The sequence below is a fragment of the Quercus suber genome, unplaced genomic scaffold (genome assembly GCF_002906115.3).
Source record: "Quercus suber isolate HL8 unplaced genomic scaffold, Cork oak 2.0 scaffold_686, whole genome shotgun sequence".
NCBI lineage: Eukaryota > Viridiplantae > Streptophyta > Magnoliopsida > Fagales > Fagaceae > Quercus > Quercus suber.
In genome coordinates this window covers 29,084-53,020 of record NW_027070127.1, presented here as the reverse complement: position 1 = coordinate 53,020, position 23,937 = coordinate 29,084, and the positions used below count along the sequence as shown (strand labels likewise).

Genomic DNA, 23,937 nt, shown 5'->3' with positions numbered 1-23,937 from the left:
CATGCATCGCACGGGCATACAACTAATATATATATATATATATATTGTGTGCTTTTTTGGATTGTATTTGTTAATTATTCATTGGCTTACAACCACAAATTTAGAGTGCTTTTTTTTTTTGGATATGTGTAAAGTTTAACTTTATTTTTGAAAAAAAGTTACAAAATTTTTATTTAATAAAACATTAAATACACCTTAACCACTGCCCTCAAGACAATTGTGGCATTCTTTAACAAAGCCAAATTATTAGTTTTAGTATTTTCCTAACGGTTTCAATCCGACCCGCCATTAAAATTAATGGTGAGGTCTATTAAACACTACCCTATTACACACAAAATACACAATTTAGTTTTTGAACTGAAATCATGTCTTGAAGTCACGATTTCAATTCAATACTTTTTTAACTAAAATCATAATTTCAAGACATAATTTCAATTCAAAAAATATAATTGTGTATATAATATATGCAACAAAATGTGTATAAGAGGCATTACCCTAAAATTAAAGACCTGAGACTTTTTAGAGGTGTAATAATTACCAGTTATCACACATACAAAGACCCACAAAGATCCACGCAAAGAAGAGAGTGTGTCTGTGTGTCACAAGGACCTGTTAGAGCTCAAGCTTCAAAACAACCCAAGCATGAAGAAAGTACTTTTCATACTAAGTTGCATCCTATTATGTATAGGCAATTGCGGCGTCCCACTAATATTGTGATGGAGATTCAGATGGTGATGTGTTTTTTTTGCAACTCTTTTCTGCACCGTAGGGATGCTCATTAACAAGGACTGTAGACAGGGAAAATTCCCGACCTATCACAAGCTGACACGTCACACTACCAAGTCCACAAAATACAGCCAATTACAAAGCGTCACATATTTCTGCTAGGTTTTGCTATCATTATTCAGAAACCAACAGAAATTTGCCAAATGTCATGCAAAAACCAATCACACATCATCGCACGTGTAAGCGATGACATAATCAGCTTCGCACGTGTAAGCGATGACACAATTCACACAGGCATACAACTAATATATATATATATATATATATATTGTGTGCTTTTTTGGATTGTATTTGTTAATTATTCATTGGCTTACAACCACAAATTTAGTGTGCTTTTTTTTTTTTTGGATATATGTGTAAAGTTTAACTTTATTTTTGAAAAAAAGTTACAAAATTTTTATTTAATAAAACATTAAATACACCTTAACCACTGCCCTCAAGACAGTTGTGGCATTCTTTAACAAAGCCAAATTATTAGTTTTAGTATTTTCCTAACGGTTTCAATCCGACCCGCCATTAAAATTAATGGCCAGGTCTATTAAACACTACCCTATTACACACAAAATACACAATTCAGTTTTTGAACTGAAATCATGTCTTGAAGTCACGATTTCAATTCAATACTTTTTTAACTAAAATCGTGATTTCAAGACACAATTTCAGTTCAAAAAATATAGTTGTGTGTATAATATATGCAACAAAATGTGTATAAGAGGTATTACCCTAAAATTAATGACCTGAGACTTTTTAGAGGTGTAATAATTACCAGTTATCAGTTATCAGTTATCACACAAACAAAGACCCACAAAGATCCACGCAAAGAAGAGAGTGTTTCTGTGTGTCACAAGGACCTGTTAAAGCTCAAGCTTCGAAACAACCCAAGCATGAAGAAAGTACTTTTCATACTAAAGTTGCATCCTATTATGTATAGGCAATTGCGGCGTCCCACTAATATTGTGATGGAGATTCAGATGGTGATGTGTTTTTTTGCAACTCTTTTCTGCACCGTAGGGATGCTCATTAACAAGGACTTCAATGAATCTTTCCATCGGTTAACTCAAAGTGCACTTGAACTAATAAGGACTCTAACCTTCACTTCTTCCCATTTAATTAGATAATTATTTTTAGCTAAAACTTATCCAATACCTATTAATTAATTTAAATTTTAACTATTTTAATATTGAAATATACCAACCCATCTTATACTTACGTTGGGTTCTAAAAAGCATGATTATATCAAATAAGTGAATGACTATCTTCTTTTTATGACAAGTGTTTACATTCTTATTAATTATTAAGATAACTTGTTTTAGATTAAACTTTACAATCTGTCAAGAGTCTTGTAACTTATTATCATAAGCTTCTAAAAACATTCCCTAAACCAATGTCCTTAAGACATCCATTAACTTTTTTCATATTTTATTATACGGTTAAAACTCTACTTCTAAAATTTTGAGTGACTTATTAATCATTGAAATAGTTTCTATAATAATAGTAGAATAATTTTTTTTATTTACATATAATTTTTTTTTATCCATGTAAGAATATGACCTATATATTGTATAGGAAATTACAAGGGAAGCGATGGAATTCGAGCTTGGGGACACAAAGTACTACTTGGTGCCAGTATGGACTGCAATTATTTGTCAATAATGTTTCTACTTGGGAGTAATTGGAATCATTTTCTGCGCTTCGTCTTTGCTATCTGGTATTTTAACTACAGTTCTATTCTCCGTGACAGAGATCTTGGCTGTTATTTTCTACAAAGAAAATTTTCAAGCAGAAAAAGGAGTTGCTCTTGTACTCTCTTTTGGGATTTGTTTCCTACTTTTATGGTGAGCTAAAACATAGCAAGACAAAGAAGCAGACCCCAGAACTAGAGTCAGAAATGCCTCAAATTCCTAAATTATGACGTAAAAGTTTAATGTTTTAATTTTTGCAAGTAGGATATACCGTAGTATACATTCAGAATTTGAAATGTAAGCATGTCTCCAGTTTACTTGGATCCATTTGTTTATTAGGGCCGGAATGCTCCAAATTTGGATTGCATGTGGAAATCTTAGACGGGTATATTCGATTATGTCCTATTTGCGAGCTTATCTATGTCCAAAGAAAAATGCTCATGATTGTAAATTACGTAAGAAATCTTTCCTTGAAATAGTAACATTGAATTATTTCAATAAAGGATCTGCTCATTTTCACAAAGTTCTTTGGCTGTTTTGGAGCTTCTCCCACCGTTATCTTTTGGGTTGGAGAGCTGCTCTTTACTTTGAGGTCACATTACATGAGCTTTTTTTTACACCATTATGGTTTGTGTATAGCACTATAGCGGTTCATTGTGCATATTTATCACAAATGATGTGGCCGAGAGGTTGTGACGGTAATACTAAAATTTAAAAAATGAAAGAGAGACCATAACACGTTGGGTTGATCACAAGTAGGTTGGATTTGGGTTGATCCAAAACCTGTCACTCAATCCGATCACGTCAAGTTCGAAAGGAAAGTAATTGACCAAACTAGTCAAAGAGTTTGACGGTCAGATCTGTCGGATTTTTGGTTGTTGAGTTAACGGCGACAGCAAATGCATCGATAGGTAAGGGGGAAAATGACGAAAGGCGAGGGAAATCTTGACCTCCAAGATTGTCACTGCCAGATCTCAACCTCCAAGATTAGATCTAGCCATCCCTTGCAAAATATCAACCTCGCCAGCATTGAATGCCTCTCCCACTGCTGCAAATTCCACTGGCTATTGCAGGGAAAGAGGCAAAAGAACAAGGTAGGGTGGTTTCAAGTATCTGAGCCCCCTTAACCCGACATCTGATGAAAAAATTATCAGGTTTCTCGTAAGAACCCGCTACTGACCAAAGCAATGGCAGGTCAGACACGTGGGTCGGATCCAACAATCTGTCGCCCATCCCCTACTAATTCGAGCCTCACTAAAGATAAATTGCCTATCACTATTTGTAGAGTCATCATTGACAATCAAATATCACATTATTATCAGCAACCAACCAATATAAGTCCACACAACAATCAAACATGAAGCATTGCAACACATCTACTGAGAAAGCAATTACTGTGCAGACACGCTTGCTAAGATGGGTTGCACATATTTCCCCTTGATTATGTTTTTTTTTTGATAAATACATATTTCCCCTTGATTATGTTATTTCTCATTTGAATTCAAACTGCTCTAGTAGAGTTTGTACTAGAACTGTTTCGTTATTGTTTTCAATTTGTTGATGTTTACTCAAAAAAAGAAGAGTTTTTAAAGTAAAAACATCACTTTACCCATTAACCAGGCCCCCAAGTCAGTGCAACTAATACTATCAATTATCATATACGGTAACAAATCACAAGCAAATCTTCATTTGTCACAAATTTTTTGAAACATAGAACTTGCAACGGGTCAAATTTGGGCTAAAGCATTTACAAACTTGAAATGGTTAAGAATATATACGTCAAACTCATCCCAAACCAATATGTTTATTTTATGTATTTGGGTGGGATTGATCTAATATTTACTCAACATTAAGCAATAAAATAATAGAAGATTATTGTATTTTATTTTAACATAAATTCAACAGTATAATCATTCAATTCACATGACACTTCATCAAATACCATGTCAACCAAATAACACCATAACTAGTTATACTTAAACCATCTAACAATACTAATAAAGGCCCCAAATAAGATTCAAACTATCTTAAGATTACATAGATTTTTATAATACACAAGGGTAAGGTCATGAAGAGAAAGTCTTGGCAGACAAAAAAGAGGAAAAAATTGGCAGTTAAGGGTTATAGGGACCCTAGGATTTCTGTAAATATTGTTAGTATTAGAAACATTTTAGTAATCACATTATTTAGCTGGATCATGTTAGGGTTCCTAATACCAAAAGCACCAACCCATCCCAAATCATGTCAGGTTTTAGATTGGAATCGAAACTCCAACTTGAAGTCATTTTAGAATCTCAAACTTGTCCTATTAAAGTTGAAACAGGTCAGGAAACCTACCAAACTTTTGTTATGGGTTATGTGTACTTTTCAAAATAGAAGCTTTAGGGGTTATGCCTACTTTTCATTTCCAAGTATTACCATTTCCAAATTTAGCAATCCTCCAATCCAACTCAGAAATTTTTGCAATCCTCTTATCAGGTATTGGCCAAGTTTTGTTAGAGTATAGCTGTTTAAGGAACTGATGAACAGGCTCTTAATTCATGATTACTCATCTATATGTATCCCACTACTTTTCTAAATGAAAAAAATACTGCCTAGCCTCGTAGTAAGAACTCGTTGGCTGACCAAGGTTCAAAAATCCATTTTGGTACCAACCACCAACTTGAACTTTTTACCCAACACCAAAGAAGAGAGAGAGGACTATTAAAAAAAAATCTGTTTCATGGCAGAACAGATCGGTAACATTACTCATTGTTTAGCTTCAGAATTGAGTTTATTTTTTTTGGACAAGTAGAACTGAATTATACAAAGAAACTTTTCAGTAGAAAAGAAAATCTTAATGAAAGATCTGAAAAGAATGGAAGACATACATAAGTAGATGAACATTATTATTATAATATAATCAAAATATAACTAGTTCTTTACAACGATAGTATGTGTGTACAAACATAGGACCTGAAACCAAAAAATAAGGGATTCAATAGCAAACATTGATAGCCAGAAAATACATTAAGAATGGGAAAAAAAAAATGTATAGGGAATGATTGTGTACCTTTTATCAACAAAAGTCCGAAGGTTGACAAAGGCAGTGATCCTGTTTCATTGAGGCCTAGTCCAGATATCTTCATCAAAATCACCTTGAGTCAGCTATCAGCCCATGGTTTTGTTCAGGAAAAGCAGGATCAACACGAATAGAGATAGTTCAAGCATAAACCTAGAACCCGTTATACGTTCAAGAATTTGCTGCCACCTGTAAGTTCAACCAGTAGATAGCTGCTGATAAAGCCTGTTATCCATTTCAGGATCTTCATTACAGTCAGAAGAGTGACTAAAGGAGCCAAAAATCTCTAGTCAAACATTCACCCAACTGATCTTTGGTAATTTGAGCAAAATTATTCAAAATATGAATGCAAGGTGATTGCTTCAATCCAATCATGCTACTAATACTTGCTAGTATGCAAAAATAAAGCCCATCTTTTGAAGAGACAAAGGTCAGTTTCAATGACGACAACCACTGAACCAAACAAAAGATTTCTCAAAACAATGGTTCCATGTAATGGTGGTTTTAAACTGTCTTTATTTTGCCTTTGGATGCTGAAAATTAAACCTAAAACCCCACCTCTTTACAACCCAAGTGGAGGCTTATGCACATGAAACAAAGCGGTCTCCTAACAACCAGATTGTGAAAAATGATAATAAGAATCCTGCACAAATGGTTTAAACTTCTCATCTGCTCTCACATAGAGCAGAATAAGATATGCAGTATGCAATGTAAGAAAGCTACAACAGTGGTTTATGCACAAAATTAAATTATGCCTAGACTTGGTTTATAGTGGAAACATACACCATTCATATAGTAATGACAGGTATCCAAGTTCAAAAGAATGATAAGCGTCTTACACACACTATGAGAACCTACAACAACAAAAAAAAAAAAAAAAAAACTCACCAGTTTCCTTCAGCTGAGTTACCGTTTGAGGAATTTATTTCCTCCTCCGCTAATTCTTCAAGTATAGCACGCTGGCGTTCATTTATTTCACTAAGGAATAGAATAAAACAGAACACAAGTGAGTCAATACAGCTCACTGAAGCAAATTTGCTCCAGAACTTTAAAATATCACAGGAAAGAGAGAAAAAAACAAAGTTCGATGAAGAATTTTGCTTTACTATAGTATTGGGAATGTAAAACACAATATCAGTCTTTGCAAAGAGCCGATTGTCCCCATAAAAACAGGTGATAATATTACAGACATTAGTAAACTCAAGTGATCAGAATCCAGCCATTCACATAAATACACTCCAATGGAAACAATATTCAAAAGCATGCCCTAAGAGCTCTTATTGGGGAACCTAGCCACACTGATGAACAAGACAAAAATAATAAATAAAAAAGATATAAGGCACAACAAAGATGAGCCTTCCTAGAAAATATAGTATGCCCCTTACAATCAATCACATAAATAGTTCCCAAATTTTTTTTTTTGCAGGAAGGAATGGGGCCACAAATGGTAACTAAGATGCACAAACAAATCAAATTAGGGGCAATACTTAAGGCATGTAAACAAGCTGAGCAGAAACATGAAGACAGTTTTGGTTGAACTTGGTTCCAGTTTGACCAATCCCAACTTCATGAGCAAAAAGCGATTTCTTTATTAGTCACAACAATTTCAAGAACTCAGAGAAAACATTACAACATTATGAGGTACCATGGCTCTAATAACTGGCTTCTCTTCATCATAAGCAATTGTGCATCAGCATTCTGATTTACCTTCAACTTCTCCCACTCTAAGGCAATATGTCAAACTAAATGATCTTACCAGGTTTCCTTAAAACTTATGAATGGAAATATATATGATAATGAGTATGAACTTGGAAGCAACCATTAAGAAGAAAACTTCTTGATGGACACAAGTATGTGTTCTAATGAATGTTCAGAAATCATAGAAACTATTATTGAGAGTCAAAAGGTCTCTTCCATATGCGTTTCCTGTCTTAAGATACTTTCCTCTTCAAAAGTATAGTCGAGGTAGAACAGAAGTTCAATTTTCCAGGAGATATCTCTGTAGCAACTAAGTTATGACTGACAACAACAACCAAGCCTAGCACCCCCCACCCCCCCCCACAAAAACAAAAAATAAAAAAGTTGGCAACCAAGTTTGGACCACTTCAAGTGTGTGATCTACGTAGACTAGATAGAACTTCATCTACTGTTAAGAGGTTTTTTTTTTTTTTTTTTTTTTTTTTTATGGATAAGAAATTAGAATTTATTATTGAAAAAAAAAAAAGACACATCGTAAATACAAAGATGTATAAAAAGGAAAAGCCAGGAAGAGAACAGAACAAGAAACAAAGGTTATAGTACCAAATACACCATTATAGAATGTCATTCATACAAAATCAATGAAGAAAAAATAACTCCCTAAATACACATTAGGTTCAACACATCTGTGGGTGCTATTGCAGAAATAGGCAGCAAAAGAATATTTGAATATTTAGCTAGAATTATAAAACAACAAAGAGTAAGAAACCTACGTGGGAAAGTTAACACGGAAGCGAACATACTGATCTCCATGGTCTACAAGAAAGCCATGCTTTGGCAGTCCTGCAGCAACTTACAATGTAAGCATAGTTTTTTTTTTTTTTTTTTTTGGGGTTTGGGGGGGGGGGGGGGGGTGGTTGGGGGGGGTTTAGGGTGGGGATGACAATATACCTTTGCCTCTTAGAACCAGAAGTTGTCCTGGCTGAACCCCTTTTGGTATCTGAGAAGGCCAAAATTGTAATGCATCAAAAGTCAGCGTCAAATTGAGCTGGTGCATGTCCAAACAAGGGCCAAGGGATATCATGTACACCACCAGCCATGGCCTGGCATATTTTTACATAAAAAGGTAGGAACTTACCCGCTGCAATGACTACCAACATAGCAGTCTTAAGATAGCTAACATAACACTTTTAGCATAGATCAGAAGAAATATATTTCTTCTCTTTAATATTAATTTGGAGGAATAGAGCACTGAAGATTCCAGTGCTGCATAATTTTTTTTTTTACTGCCATAGTGCCATGTCTACATTCAATTCTTCAAGACCTCACTAGTCACTACTACATGTCAAGTTCACATCATATCAGTGACTCATGACCAAGTTCATGCTAAAAGTTTGCCAGTATTTTGTCAAATTAGCTCATTTTATCTGACAATATTTGATCCTTTGATCCCTTTTCTTAAACAATAGCACTTCCTATGCCTTCACAGTGAATCTTTAAAATAAAAGCTATGCCATATTTCAACAGATTCCATTCCCATCACTGTTACACTGTTTATAAAAAATCAAGCAGTTTCCTTAGAATATGGAGAGGAAAGAAACATTCTGTTAAACAAAAAATAACAAACAAAAAGAACAATATAAAGGATAAAATTATTACTTTTAGTTGCGTCTTCCCTGATAAAGTTGGCACATCGACCGTGCCACCCAGAATAGCCTGAAAAAAGTTCAAAACTCAAATTAATTGACCAAAGTATATTTATCCAAAAATAAAAATAAATAAAGAAAGAAGAAGATAAAGTTCATTTTACACCATCTAAGTTTGGTGTAGTTGCCATTTTGGACTTGAAGTTTCAATTGTTAATTTCGTCATCCAAGTATACAATTGTTGTCAATGTGGTCCTTCCATCCACTGCCGTTAAAAAAAGTTGCCATTAACCCCATGAAAAAGGCATCGTTTTCTTTTTTCCAGTTTTTCAATAAATTTTTTTTTTAATAAGTATCAAAAAATATTAATATCTTTCAAATAAAAAATTGAACTTTAATATTTTTTATAAAAATATTCTTTCTTCTTTCACTCTTTCCCCTCTTTCCCTCTTTGTTTCTCTTTTTTGCTCTCTCTTTCTCAATCTAGCCCATCCAAGCTTCTCTCTCATCTCACTCTAGTATGGTCATTCATGGGTCATGGGAAACAGTTTGGTCTTGCCAATGAGAACCAGTTGGTTATTATGTTTCACACCAATTTAACCTTTCCATGGGACTGCGAAATCCTGTTGCCTCTCAACCCTAGTGGGTCATTCTTTTCTTTTGAGGTCCTACACTCCTGCTCATCTTTGCTGCCCCATTTTCAAACTTCCCCAATAGACTCTCTCTCTCTCTCTCTCTCTCTCTCTCTCTCTCTCTCTAATAATTCAATTGTTACAAATGGGGGAGGGGGAATTTGAAATCTAGTTCTACTTTTTAAAGGAGAATAAGCAATGTCATTGAGCTACAAGACTCTTGAAAACTCTCTTTTTTATGTTCTTCTCTGCAACCAAATATCTTTTTTCTGTTTTTTCCTTCAATCTTGGTTTTCATTTCTTTGTAATATTCTTTATTTAAAGGTCAAAAAAGATCAGAGTTCTAATATTGTATATGTCTAACATTGTTAATGAAATCCTTCATGAGTTGCTCACCAAATCATGAAAGATATAGTACGCAGAAATCCCTTGATGACCACCTATACCCAGTATGGTTCATATCAAGGTCAAAAGGGACAAATTGATAATTATGCAGCAGCAGCTTGAAACTTCATAATTGAAAATATATGTCTATGATGTTGGTTTTGATGAGGGAGTTTGGGACTCAGCAGTTATGGTTTTGGCCTTAGGCAGTGGCTGCTTATGGTGAGTTTGAAGGTCAGCATGTGGCCAGTGGTGTTTGCTTGGGGTTCTGTTGTGATGGCTCAGCTTGATTTTTTGGCAGATGGTTATTTGGAGGTGCTCAACGGCCATGAGGGAAGGGGGTTTTCATGGGTAGCCCCCATTGGAGATTTGCACTTGGCAGGGTGGTGGTACTGCTGCAGTGCAAGGTGTTGGGGATTTGGCACAGGTGTAGAATTTTTTATGAATTTATTTTTTATTGAAAAAAGGTAGTTATTGAAAAAGTATAGTAGTTTTATTTTTTTATGAGTGTATTTTCTATTATACTGTTTTAACATTAGTGGATAGAAGGTCCACATTGACAATATTTGCAAAATTTGAGAACAAAATTGGCAAAATTGAAACTTTAGAGACCAAAGTAACAATTACCATAATTTAGAAAGTATAAAATGAACTTTTAGCTTTTTTTATTAAAAAAACAAGTACATTATGCAAAAATATAAATAAGGCGTTATAAATGATAATGTTCACATTTTTTAATGTGGAAGGAAATTAAGTTTTTCAAGTGTGACAGGTATTTACATAAGGATTTAGTTCTCACTTGGGTAAAGCTGATATTAGAGTTCACATAGATATCTGCGCCGTCTCTAGTAAAGACAGGATCTGCAGCAACCTAATTTACCAAAACAACAGAAAGTTCAGAAGGACTATGACAAAAAGCATCCACAACCAACAAAAAATATTTACTTCTACAGCAGCAAACATTCCTCTTTTAGTCAAGTTCAAGTGAATTCACATTCTATGCTTCAAACATAGGTGTCCAAAGACAGTCAAAGGATCTAAAATCCGAAAGAAAAGTTATTGCACTGCAAAGATAGCATATTGCTGCTTATCAAGTTCATGACAACATATAATGCATATTAATAATATAAAGTCAATCTAAAGGAAGTAAAAGGAAGGGGCTTGCTTTAATTGTGATAAACTGGAATTGCACTGATGAGTTTACGAAAATACTCTGCCTCTGTGACAGAAAACTAAAGTGCAGGAACAATGTATACCGAATGATTATCTATGATATAAGCACCTTTATCTTAAATATGCAAATAAGAGTTGCAGGCCATTGAAATGCACGTGAAACATTGCAAACAAGATGGCTTTTTCTTTAGTTCTTCATGGGAGGGAGAAAGAGCAAGAGAGAAATCATTATTTTAAACGAGATAGAATTTTTTCCTGAAGAAACTTTTGTACTTTTTTTGGTTGGTAATAAATTGGCTAATCTAATTTCTCCATGCAACAAGGAAAAATGAAACTAAACAAGGCATTATTATGTTCCTTAAAATAATGAGAGAGTAATTTTCAAAAGCAGGCTTAGAAAAATAAATTGTTGGTTTCAGTTACTGTACAGTAGGTTAGCATAATTTGCAAAACAGAAAATGAAAGGATGTCTACCAAGTCTTAGTTCATAAGATTTAACAATGAGTGGTCGTTTGTATCCTTCATTAGTTCTCTCTATGAGTGGTCTTTTGTATCGAGTCTCATAGATAGTGACTTTTTTCAATCCTTCATAGAGTCAATTCATATGTAGATATTATTTCAATTGTAATTCTTTAGGCTACTTCATGTATTTTTCCACGAAGTAGTCTCATTTCAATAAAATTAATACCTATAAAAAATAAATAAATAAAACAATGTTCACAATTAGTTTATTATTGTTCATACCTATCAAAAAAAAAAAGATTATTATTGTTCATTTGCCCTCAAGACCAAGCTGAGAAAATATATTTAGAACAAAAAAAAAATACACCCATTTTTTTTCATGTGGACCCCTCTTTGATTTGACTGACCCAGGACTTTTTTGTAGGTAAGTGTATGCACCAATTTGTGATAAATGCAGTAAAGTAAAAGAAATTTGTATTGATATTATTCTAATTATCTGGATAGATCAGCCTTCAGACACTAAAATATCCTTGAGACAACTAGGCAGAATTCAGGGACTAAGAGATCTGAAACAGTCCATATAATTAGCAAAATATAACAAATGCAAGACTATTCTATAGAAACTTTTTGAAAATTAAAAATCATAGTTTACTTATGTTTCCAATACATTTTTAATTGACATCAATGACAAAATATTTAACCAAGGAAATAATAGAAGCATCATATCAAAATTTAGATAAGATTCAAAGTACTATCAAGGTTGGACAGCAGCTTGCTATGTCACATGATTTTAAATACAGAGCAAGCTCCACTTAAAAATTCACTTCATTATGGTAAAAAAATTCAAATGGAAATAATGAACAAATTGGGAGTTGATATACACATACACACATTGATAAATAAACAAATTAGGAGGTGATACATGTGCACAGTGTTTAGTTATTGATTAAACTTAATTCAGAGAGTGAGAGAGATCCAAGTGCTTTGCTCATATATCATGACAGATTATTAGGACTACTCAACAGAAAACAAGAACAAAAATCATACCCTTTTCCTTTTCTTTTTCTTTTTCTTTTGTTCACTTCTTTTCTAAAATTTTTCATAGACAACGGATATGCTGTTTCCCACCATCTCCACAACCTAGAAACCTCACTTATTGAATTTCAACTACTTTTACCATCATGAAAACTTATAAGAAGTTGCAAGCATACAATCTTCCAGACTCCAGCAACAAATCTTTGAATAAGCTATATAATCAATAAGTAAAACTAGTTTAGAGAGAGATCCAAGTGCTTTTACTCATACAACATGACAGATTAGGACTACCCAACTGATTTTTTTTCTTTTTTGGATAAGTAAAGAGTAACAGGACTACCCAACTGAAAACTAGAACAAAAATCACGCTTTTTTTTTTTTCATAGAAAAAGGTTATATGCTGTTGCCCACCATCTCCCAACCTAGGAACCTCCCTTAATGAACTTTCACTTATTTTACCATCATAGAAACTAATAAGAAGTTGCAATCACACACTCTTCCAGACTCCAGCAATGAATCTTTGAGTAAGCTATATTATGAATAAGTAAAACTATGCCTTTAGCTTAATGAATAAGTTGCCACATTGACTTCCTCGTCCTCCATTACCAGCTCCTGGTACACGAATCGTATCTCCAGAGTCCACACCTAATCCATTTAGAAAATAGAAATAATGATTAGATAAAATACACGAACTCCTACCAATAAGATCTATCTATAACGGTTCTTTGTCATTTGAGATAGATCACAACAAAAGGGAGGTTTTTCAGTAAAAACTTTTATTTTCCCCTTCTTTTCACCCTGTAAGGCATTCCGTATTCAATTTCAACTGCAATTCCTACATGTCTCCAGTCATACCACTTTTCAATTTTTCAAAAGTTTGTGTTCTTATGTAAACCTTGCATTCATGTCAAAGACAGAACCACTGCCTGTTCTTGTCATAGAGAAGATTCAATTAATGATAAATGAAAGAGAGAGAAAAAAATAATAAAGAAAATCGCACCAAACTTCCATAACCATTAATGCCATATAACCTATCAAAAGTATTTTTCCCAATTTTAAAATCATATATTGAGCATGTAGATGTGTCCGGACAATATTTGTTGGGCCAACCTAATAAAAAGAAACATTTTTCTGATTATTACTAAATGATAATATATGTGATAATTCCTTTGCAGCCTCTCTTTTTTTTTTCTTTTCTTTCTTTCTTTCTTTCTTTCTTTCTTTTTTTTCCTTTTATTTGCTAGAATTAGATGTATGATTTTCCTTTGCCACACCCCAAGCCATGTAAGCTACATCTTTAGTGATTTCTTCAAAGAGAAGAGTCTAAGACCAACCTGCTGGAATTGTGACTTTAATCTCCTTTACACCTTCGACCGTCCCTGATCCTCTACATGACATACAGTGTTCCTGCACCAGATGAATTAAAAAATCATTAACATATCTTATAATTAAATCAAGAATCATGCTCAATAAAGTTATTCACTGAAATTCATATCAGACCTTAATGATTCGGCCAGACCCTTTACAAGAGCCACACCTTGATGTAAACGGAGGAATTGTTACCTGGTTGATGATTTAGAGGATTAGAAGAACATTCAAGCTATTAACCTGTCACACTTTCAAAATAAAAGGCAAAAGAAATCCTCCTCACAACGTGAGTCCTTTCAGAATGATTTATCCACTAATCATCATCAATGTAGATCTTCAAAGCACTTACACTCCCTGTGCCTCCGCAAGTTGGACAAACTTTTGTCTTGGCATCAGGTGGATAGCCACACCCATCTACATCATGAGATAAACACGAAGATAAGAGCAGCCCAATCATTTATACCAAGTAATCAACAGACTTAAAAGGGGATTACATAAAGGGCATGAATAAGATCAAAGCATGCTTTACTTTAAACACGTTCATCAAAACAAAGCAATATTTTGAATATCCAATTGTCCATAATTGGTTCAAAATTTTTACAATAGACTTGTGGTAATTAGGTTTTCCTTGATAATGAAATAAAATTAGACCTAAGCACTCTACGTGATTGGATGAAAGCCTTGAATCCACTTTCTTTCATGAATTTCTTGGAATTGTTAAACCTTCTAACTTTTAGACGCTAATTAAATGTATTCCAGAAAAATGGTATTCCCCTGATGTGCTTCCTCTACTGCTAATCTAGAGAGAAAGGGAAAAAAAATTGTAATCACAATTATTTGATATGGCCAGGCTTTATCTCAGCTTTACCATCAACTTTAAAGGTGACAAGAAAACATCTTGCTATATTCTTGCAGTCTGATTAAATTTTCTCCATTGAGCTTTGTTTGGCAACTTGCTATCACAAAGTATTATTTATATTACTAATGTTCTGATAATGATTAAATTCACCATTTCATAATAGTTTTAGCTTTTGGGACAAGTAATTATCATGATATCAAAGCTTTTGGTCCTGAATTCAAACCTTGTCTCTAATCTACCACCCATTTGAACAATTAAAATCCCATGTGTTGCACCCCACTTATTAAGGGGGAGTTTGAGCCCACAAATGAGGAGGAATGTTAGAATGATAGTTAAACAATTAGATTCACCACTCCAAACAACTTAAGTTTTGGGGACAAGTGATAGTTTGTCAGAACATAAAGCAGTTTAAAAAGGGGAGAGAGAGGGGGGGGGGGGGGGGGGGGTCATCTCCACAACCTAGAAACCTCACTTATTGAATTTCAACTACTTTTACCATCATGAAAACTTATAAGAAGTTGCAAGCATACAATCTTCCAGACTCCAGCAACAAATCTTTGAATAAGCTATATAATCAATAAGTAAAACTAGTTTAGAGAGAGATCCAAGTGCTTTTACTCATACAATATGACAGATTAGGACTACCTAACTGATTTTTTTCTTTTTTGGATAAGTAAAGAGTAACAGGACTACCCAACTGAAAACTAGAACAAAAATCATGCTTTTTTTTTTGTTTTATTTTTCATAGAAAAAGGTTATATGCTGTTGCCCACCATCTCCCAAACTAGGAACCTCCCTTAATGAACTTTCACTTATTTTACCATCACAGAAACTAATAAGAAGTTGCAATCACACACTCTTCCAGACTCCAGCAATGAATCTTTGAGTAAGCTATATTATGAATAAGTAAAACTATGCCTTTAGCTTAATGAATAAGTTGCCACGTTGACTTCCTCGTCCTCCATTACCGGCTCCTGGTACACGAATCGTATCTCCAGAGTCCACACCTAATCCATTTAGAAAATAGAAATAATGACTAGATAAAATATATGAACTCCTACCAATAAGATCTATCTATAACGGTTCTTTGTCATTTGAGATAGATCACAACAAAAGGGAGGTTTTTCAGTAAAAACTTTTATTTTCGCCTTCTTTTCACCCTGTAAGGCATTCTGTATTCAATTTCAACTCCAATTCCTACATGTCTCCAGTCATACCGCTTTTCAATTTTTCAAAAGTTTGTGTTATTATGTAAACCTTGCATTCATGTCAAAGACAGAACCACTGCCTGTTCTTGTCATAGAGAAGATTCAATTAATGATAAATGAAAGAGAGAGAAAAATATAATAAAGAAAATCGCACCAAACTTCCATAACCATTAATGCCATATAACCTATCAAAAGTATTTTTCCCAATTTTAAAATCACATATTGAGCATGTAGATGTGTCCGGACAATATTTGTTGGGCCAACCTAATAAAAAGAAACATGTTTCTGATTATTACTAAATGATAATATATGTGATAATTCCTTTGCAGCCTCTCTTTTTTTTTCTTTTTTTCTTTCTTTCTTTCTTTCTTTCTTTTTTTCCTTTTATTTGCTAGAATTAGATGTATGATTTTCCTTTGCCACACCCCCAGGCCATGTAAGCTACATCTTTAGTGATTTCTTCAAAGAGAAGAGTCTAAGACCAACCTGCTGGAATTGTGACTTTAATCTCCTTTACACCTTCGACCGTCCCTGATCCTCTACATGACATACAGTGTTCCTGCACCAGATGAATTAAAAAATCATTAACATATCTTATAATTAAATCAAGAATCATGCTACATCTTTAGTGATTTCTTCAAAGAGAAGAGTCTAAGACCAACCTGCTGGAATTGTGACTTTAATCTCCTTTACACCTTCGACCGTCCCTGATCCTCTACATGACATACAGTGTTCCTGCACCAGATGAATTAAAAAATCATTAACATATCTTATAATTAAATCAAGAATCATGCTCAATAAAGTTATTCGCTGAAATTCATATCAGACCTTAATGATTCGGCCAGACCCTTTACAAGAGCCACACCTTGATGTAAACGGAGGAATTGTTACCTGGTTGATGATTTAGAGGATTAGAAGCAAAAGAACATTCAAACTATTAACCTGTCACACTTCCAAAATAAAAGGCAAAAGAAATCCTCCTCACAACGTGAGTCCTTTCAGAATGATTTATCCACTAATCATCATCAATGTAGATCTTCAAAGCACTTACACTCCCTGTGCCTCCGCAAGTTGGACAAACTTTTGTCTTGGCATCAGGTGGATAGCCACGCCCATCTACATCATGAGATAAACACGAAGATAAGAGCAGCCCAATCATTTATACCAAGTAATCAACAGACTTAAAAGGGGATTACATAAAGGGCATGAATAAGATCAAAGCATGCTTTACTTTAAACATGTTCATCAAAACAAAGCAATATTTTGAATATCCAATTGTCCATAATCGGTTCAAAATTTTTACAATAGACTTGTGGTAATTAGGTTTTCCTTGATAATGAAATAAAATTAGACCTAAGCACTCTACATGATTGGATGAAAGCCTTGAATCCACTTTCTTTTATGAATTTCTTGGAATTGTTAAACCTTCTAACTTTTAGACGCTAATTAAATGTATTCCAGAAAAATGGTTTTCCCCTGATGTGCTTCCTCTACTGCTATCTAGAGAGAAAGGGAAAAAAAATTGTAATCACAATTATTTGATATGGCCAAGCTTTATCTCAGCTTTATCATCAACTTTAAAGGTGACAAGAAAACATCTTGCTATATTCTTGCAGTCTGATTAAATTTTCTCCATTCAGCTTTGTTTGGCAACTTGCTATCACAAAGTATTATTTATATTACTAATGTTCTAATAATGATTAAATTCACCATTTCATAATAGTTTTAGCTTTTGGGACAAGTAATTATCATGATATCAAAGCTTGTGGTCCTAAATTCAAACCTTGTCTCTAATCTACCACCCATTTGAACAGTTAAAATCCCATGTGTTGCACCCCACTTATTAAGGGGGAGTTTGAGCCCACAAATGAGGAGGAATGTTAGAATGATAGTTAAACAATTAGATTCACCACTGCAAACAACTTAAGTTTTGGGGACAAGTGATGGTTTGTCAGAACATAAAGCAGTTTAAAAAGGGGAGGGGGGGGGGTAAAAAAAAAAAAAAAAAAAATCCCTCCATTAGACTAAATCTAAAATACTGTCAACAACCTAGCTCAATCATTTCAAATCTAATCATTCCATCTTAATCTCAACATTCTCATTTAAAGAACAATCAGTCCTATAGATCTAATACACCACTCTTAATGCCAAGTAAATCTCATGTTCACAAAAGTAATCCAACAGAAAACCAATATTCAAACATCTCAAATTAACTTTAATTTCATCCAACGAACATGCCAACAGGAACATGTATGAATCTTAGGCCGTTGCTCACAGGTGTACACTGTGTGCCTGTGCATATCTCAAATTGGATTTGGCTCGATGATTGAAGAAGTCGGTTTGAATTTGTGATCAGAAACAGGACTGCACAATTATATTGCTCCTTCCTCTTCAGATAACCAATGAGGTTAACTTGAAATACTTGAGCTGCCACAATGAACTATAGAATTACCCTTTGCAAGTATGAACCCTTAGACCAATCATCTCTGGGAATTGTGGGTGTGCCACCCACAATGGTTGGAATCTGAAAGGTCTGGAGTCTCTGGAATCTGGGCAAATGGAGAGATTGAGCCTTTGAACTCCATATGCGATAATTATTTGATCTCATTTGACAGCTTCATAAGCGCTAATCTTTTTAATCCATAGGCACTCATTTTTTTATTCTATGTAAACAACAATATTTCGCCTGCTGTAAAAGCAATTCCATGCATTATATATTCCGACATATCAATCAGACACCTATCCCCAATTTTATTACTATGGATAACTGATAGAAACAAGTTGGACAAAGACAAAATTCTTAGGAACCAAGGCAAACAAAATTTATGAAGCAAAGGGAAAAAAAAGAATAAGAAGAAGATAAGTTTCCAACCAATGGAGGGGGATTCAAATGGATTAATAGGTAAAATGATAAACACTGTAACCAACTAGTAATATGCTTCCATGTCCATATGTAGCAATGTATCCACACGGTGACAAATATGTTCACCATCCATTCCTCCAAGATCTTGTCCTTTTAGTCCTTTTACCATGCCTTCTCCAAATGGGATGGCTGAGGCTTCTGGAAATACACCTGGCAACATGAACGCAGATGGTACATCTGCTAATAGAGTTTATTCTAAAAGTTCTGCGAATGCAAGTGAAAGTACAAGTGACGGAAGTGACATATTCTTAGCAAGACTCAACTGAAATCAGTGAGTGGGTAAGATTATATGGAAGATGGTCAATAGGTTGTCCTCAAACTTATTACATCTCAAATTCAATTATAATTAAGTTAGGCTACTCGAATACTTATTATCCTCTATTTACATTCATGTAATTGACTTTTAACCCCATTTTACAGTAGGCCTTCAAGAATTGTTTCCAGAGACCTGAAACTGACAGATTTGGTAAGCCATAACACAAACAAGCACTTAAGCTGCAGGACACTGATAATTTAGACAACATCATAGCAAGTTTTAAAAAAAATTCCCTAAATTAGCATGTGGAGTTAGAAGGAACCCATAAAAATTCTTACTTATACATTTAGAATGAAGGCACTTTCTGCAGTGATATTACACACATAATTAATTCCAACAAAATATGAGTTTACTTACAGCAAGAATCACAGGGCACAAATGCATCAAAAGACAGATCCTTTGTGCATCCTTTTACAGCTTCAGAAAAGGAGAGTGACAGCTTGACCTAGGAAATTTCAAAAAGATTAAGATCACATGTTTTACCAAGGTAATACAGGAAATTAGCCTCATTTCATAATTAGAAACTAAAGGCAAAAGGAGTTCTTGCAAAATCCAAGAGAATGTGAATGGATGAGAGGCGAGCAACCAAAACAAGGTATTTTCATAGTGAATGTCGTACACCTGCGTACAATATTTTGCAACAAGACAATCCTTGTATCTTTCAATGGATCTATCAATCTGACTATTAATCTTGAAGACCCATATAAAACCAACCATAGATTTTACTAGAGGAAGATTAAACTAGTCTCAAGTATGGTTCTTATTCCACTCTTTACAAAAAATTGGTTGAAAGCCTAGTTTATCTTATTGTCACTCGTCCAAACATTTCTTATAATTTTCACCAGGTGAGATAGTTCCTATTTACTCCACAATCGACTCATAATGATGTTGTCATGTGCATTCTTCGATATCTTAAGTGCACTTCCACAAATCGAAGGCCAATTACTGGTTATTGTTTTCTTTCTAATTCCTCTATGATTTATTGGCGAAGTAAGAAACAAACCATAGTGGATAGCTCCAGCACTGAAGCAAAATCTCATGCCCTTACTAATACCACATCTAAACTCCTTTGGCTTTGATGGCTTCTCAAGGATTTAGGTATGTCCACATCCTCTGCCCCTCATCTTCATGAGCAGACCAAACACATCAAAATTGATTGTTATTTTTTTCATAATCATCTTGTCCATGGTGCTATCTGGCTGCTTTTAGTCTCCACTTAAGATTAGCTTGCAGATATCTTCACAAAGTCGCATTCTAAAGAATGTCTTTGTGCTTTGGTTGACAAACTCAAGTTGGTCTCCCAATGACCATGAGTTTGAAGGGGAGCTATTACATGTGATTTGGGCTTTAGGCCCACTTCAGTGTAATACTCTCGTATTACACTCCTATGCCTCTTATATAAGGCGCTCTTATATATTTTATTCATTGAGGAATACAATACAATTGATTTAGTATTTATAACGTTTATCATATCATTTCACATTTTTTTAGTGGAAAAATTTTGTTTTCAAGTCAACATCAGCTTGCTAGATAAAAGGTCTATTTGATTGGAAGAATGGAAAAGTGAGAAGATATAAAATATTTAGGCCCCGTTTGGTTTAAAGCTAACTCAAACTCAGTTCTCAGTTCTAAAACTCGTAACTCATAACTCAATTCACAAACTTAGTTTCACTCAAAAATTACAAAACACATGTTTGGGTTGAGTTCTTATTTACATATCTCTACCACTTTTCCTCAAACCCGTGGACCCCATAACTGACACTACTCACTGTTGCATCTGTTGCTACCCGTGTCTCTCCATCTCTATCTCTCTATCTTCTCTCTCCCTTCAACCCACAGCCACTCATCGGCGCCATCAACCACTACCAATCCACCACCACTAACCCAGCCACTAGCCACCATCAACCACTACAAACCGATCCACCACCACAAACCCAGCAACCATCAACAAAACCCATTTATCAACCATTGACAAAATCAAAACCTATTTATCAAAATCAAAATAAAGCCCAACACCGACGACAAAATCACAGTGACAAAATCAAAACCCAGCTCTAGCGATCATGGTCTTGGTGTTTCGAGGCTCTCGCTTTGATGATGGCGGCAGAACTAGGCTGAACCGATCTCTGGTCTTTGGTCTTGGCTTAGTCTGATTCGTCAGTGTCCCTTTTCTTTTCTGGTCTTGCTCTCTCTCTGGGCCAGTGAGAAGAGAGAGCACTGGGTAAAAGAAAAAAAAAATGAAGAAGGAGAAGTTACAGAGAACGGGTTGGAGAGAGAGAGACGTTACTTGATGGGACAAGTCATACGGGTGGGCTCCACGAGGTCAAAAGATTTACAAAAATTCCACTGAACTCAAACTCAGTTTGAAGGGTGAAAACAGAAAACAACATTTGCTGTTTTCGGTTTTCATGTTTTTCACTCAACCCAAACTGAGTTTGAATGATGAAAACTAGGAGAGGAAATCAAGCCAAACACTCTAGTATTCAGTGGGTCCCACACAATTCTTAGTTTGAGTGATGAAAACGGGCTTATCCAAACGGGGCCTTAGTTTTCTATCAATGTGTGTTTGGTTGGAGGGATGAAAAAATTGAGGAATGAAAATTTCTTTTATTTGGTTGAGTAGACACGGGGCCTTAGTTTTCTATCAATGTGTGTTTGGTTGGAGGGATTGAAAAATTGAGGAATGAAAATTTCTTTTATTTGGTTGAGTAGAAAATATAATTTATATAAATATAATCTTATGGTGAAGGTGGCTAGAGGGTAGTTGAGACACATTAAACTGGCCAGTATTGAAAGAGAGGGAAAGAAAGAGAGACATTTCGCCATCACCCCACTGCCATTATTGATCGAAACTAGCCAGAACTAGCAGCGGGTCCTATCTCGCTGAATCAGTAGTAACGTGAGAGAGAAAGGACAGACCACCACGGCAACACACCACCACCTTTGCCCCCTGCTTCGATGTCCAGACCATCAACAGATCTGCTCTGATCCGTGGCTTAAGAGAGAGAGAGAGAAGAAGAAGAAGAAGAAGAGAGTTGAAGCAAAAATATAATGCTCTGATACATGGCTTTTTTTTTTTTTTTTTGATATACACTGATCCGTGGCTTAAGAGAGAGGACAAAGAAAGAGAGAAGAAGAAGAAGATAGATGACAGAAGAGAGAGAGAGAGAGAGAGAGAGAGGGAGAGAGAGAGAGAGAGACACCGTTGAAGCAAAAATACAATTTTAAAACAAAATTTTAGCGTTGGTGAGGAAAGTGTGTAGCCACAAGTGGCATGTCACTGCTCCTCGCCAAGTATTTTGGACCAATTTGGTGATATTGATATGTAACTAGACTAATGCAAATGCTCTAAAATTACTAATATTTCGCACATGAACCAACAATATTTTATAACTTAGTTTTTTTTTAGGGTTAGAACACTAGCAATGGGGATGTAAAAAAAATACATATTTTACATTCTCAAACACTATTTTATTTATGGGATAATTATAGTAAACCCACCTTGGGTTAGGCCCGTTTTCACTTTGTCTACTTGTTGTTTAAAACTTTACATTTTGCCCACCTGAACTTCAATCCGTTATCCACCTCTCCCTTTGCCGTTAGAAAAACATATTTTTAAGAAAAAACAAACATAACAAAGATAAAAAAAGTTAGGGTTTTTTTATTGCTTAAGAACTTCTATGAGAACAAATTTTCTCAATGCAAAATGAATTTTTAACCAAGCTCCATGTTAAACAAAAGATATATCGGAGCAAATAACAACAAAAACAACAAGGACAAGGACAACGTTGTGAAAACTGGCCTTCCTTAGTTTCTTCCCCAACCTGGTTTCTCAATCCCATAATCTTCACCATCACTCCCAGACCTAGAAGTCGAACTTGAATTCAAATTCAAATCTGCACCACTTTCCCCAAACCCCACTTCCTTCCAATCCTATCCAACAACCCACACCCTCAACGGCGTAATCGGCCTCTCCTCCACGCTTAGCCCCAACACCACCAACTCGCCCCCAATTAATGCAAAGTTCCAAAGCATATCCAAAACCAAAACCGACTTACTTTGAGTACGCCCAGTTGTTTTGCCTCTCCTCCAACTACTCTCTTGCGTTCTCCCTTACCCAAACTGATGGCTCTTGGAGTGGGGCCACGCAGAGGCGGCGGCATGCGCATGATGCTCGACCCACAAGCGAATTTACCCAATTTCTTTGAAGATTTTTCTGGGTATTTTTTGCTTTCAGATTTTGACGTTATTCTTTTTTGGGATTTACTCGTGGGCTGCTGTGGTTTTGGTGTGTTCTTATTGTTAAGATCTCATCGAAGATAGTGCTTGTGATAAAGACTAAGCTGAATCTACACTTGAACACTTTAATACTTTCTCCCTTTGGGAGCTCTGTGCACGTGTTGGTCATTAGCTTGTGGGTTTTGAGTATATGGGTGCTGTTTTGATAAAAATGAGGTTGCTTTTTAGGCAAAGAAATAACTAAGAGTATAGATCCAAACCAATACATGTTTGAATAACCCATTCGACAAATCCAAACAACTAAGAGTACCTCCACTTTGTTCTCATAGAAGTTCTTAAGCAATAAAAAATCCAAACTTTTTGATCTTTGTTATGTTTGTTTTTCCCTAAAAATATGTTTTTCTAACGGCAAAGGGAAAAGTGGGTAACAGATGGGTAATAGATTGAAGTTCAGATAAGTAAAGT

The 23,937-nt window shown here is 34.9% G+C and overlaps 1 protein-coding gene across 1 annotated transcript; it reads right to left on the bottom strand.

Annotated features, from left to right (window-relative positions):
- Positions 1 to 5,335: 5,335 nt before the first annotated feature.
- On the bottom strand, positions 5,336 to 23,396 carry LOC112027556 (chaperone protein dnaJ 1, mitochondrial). Its single transcript, XM_065766153.1, has 13 exons — positions 23,292 to 23,396; positions 19,591 to 19,678; positions 14,277 to 14,341; positions 14,060 to 14,122; positions 13,894 to 13,966; positions 13,116 to 13,204; positions 10,689 to 10,760; positions 8,887 to 8,943; positions 8,179 to 8,227; positions 8,001 to 8,070; positions 6,418 to 6,507; positions 5,521 to 5,718; positions 5,336 to 5,423 (listed from the first exon to the last, which is right to left on the bottom strand). Exons 1-12 carry the CDS (start codon positions 23,394 to 23,396, stop codon positions 5,619 to 5,621), a joined length of 921 nt encoding a protein of 306 aa, XP_065622225.1. The 3' UTR covers positions 5,336 to 5,423; positions 5,521 to 5,618.
- Positions 23,397 to 23,937: the final 541 nt, after the last annotated feature.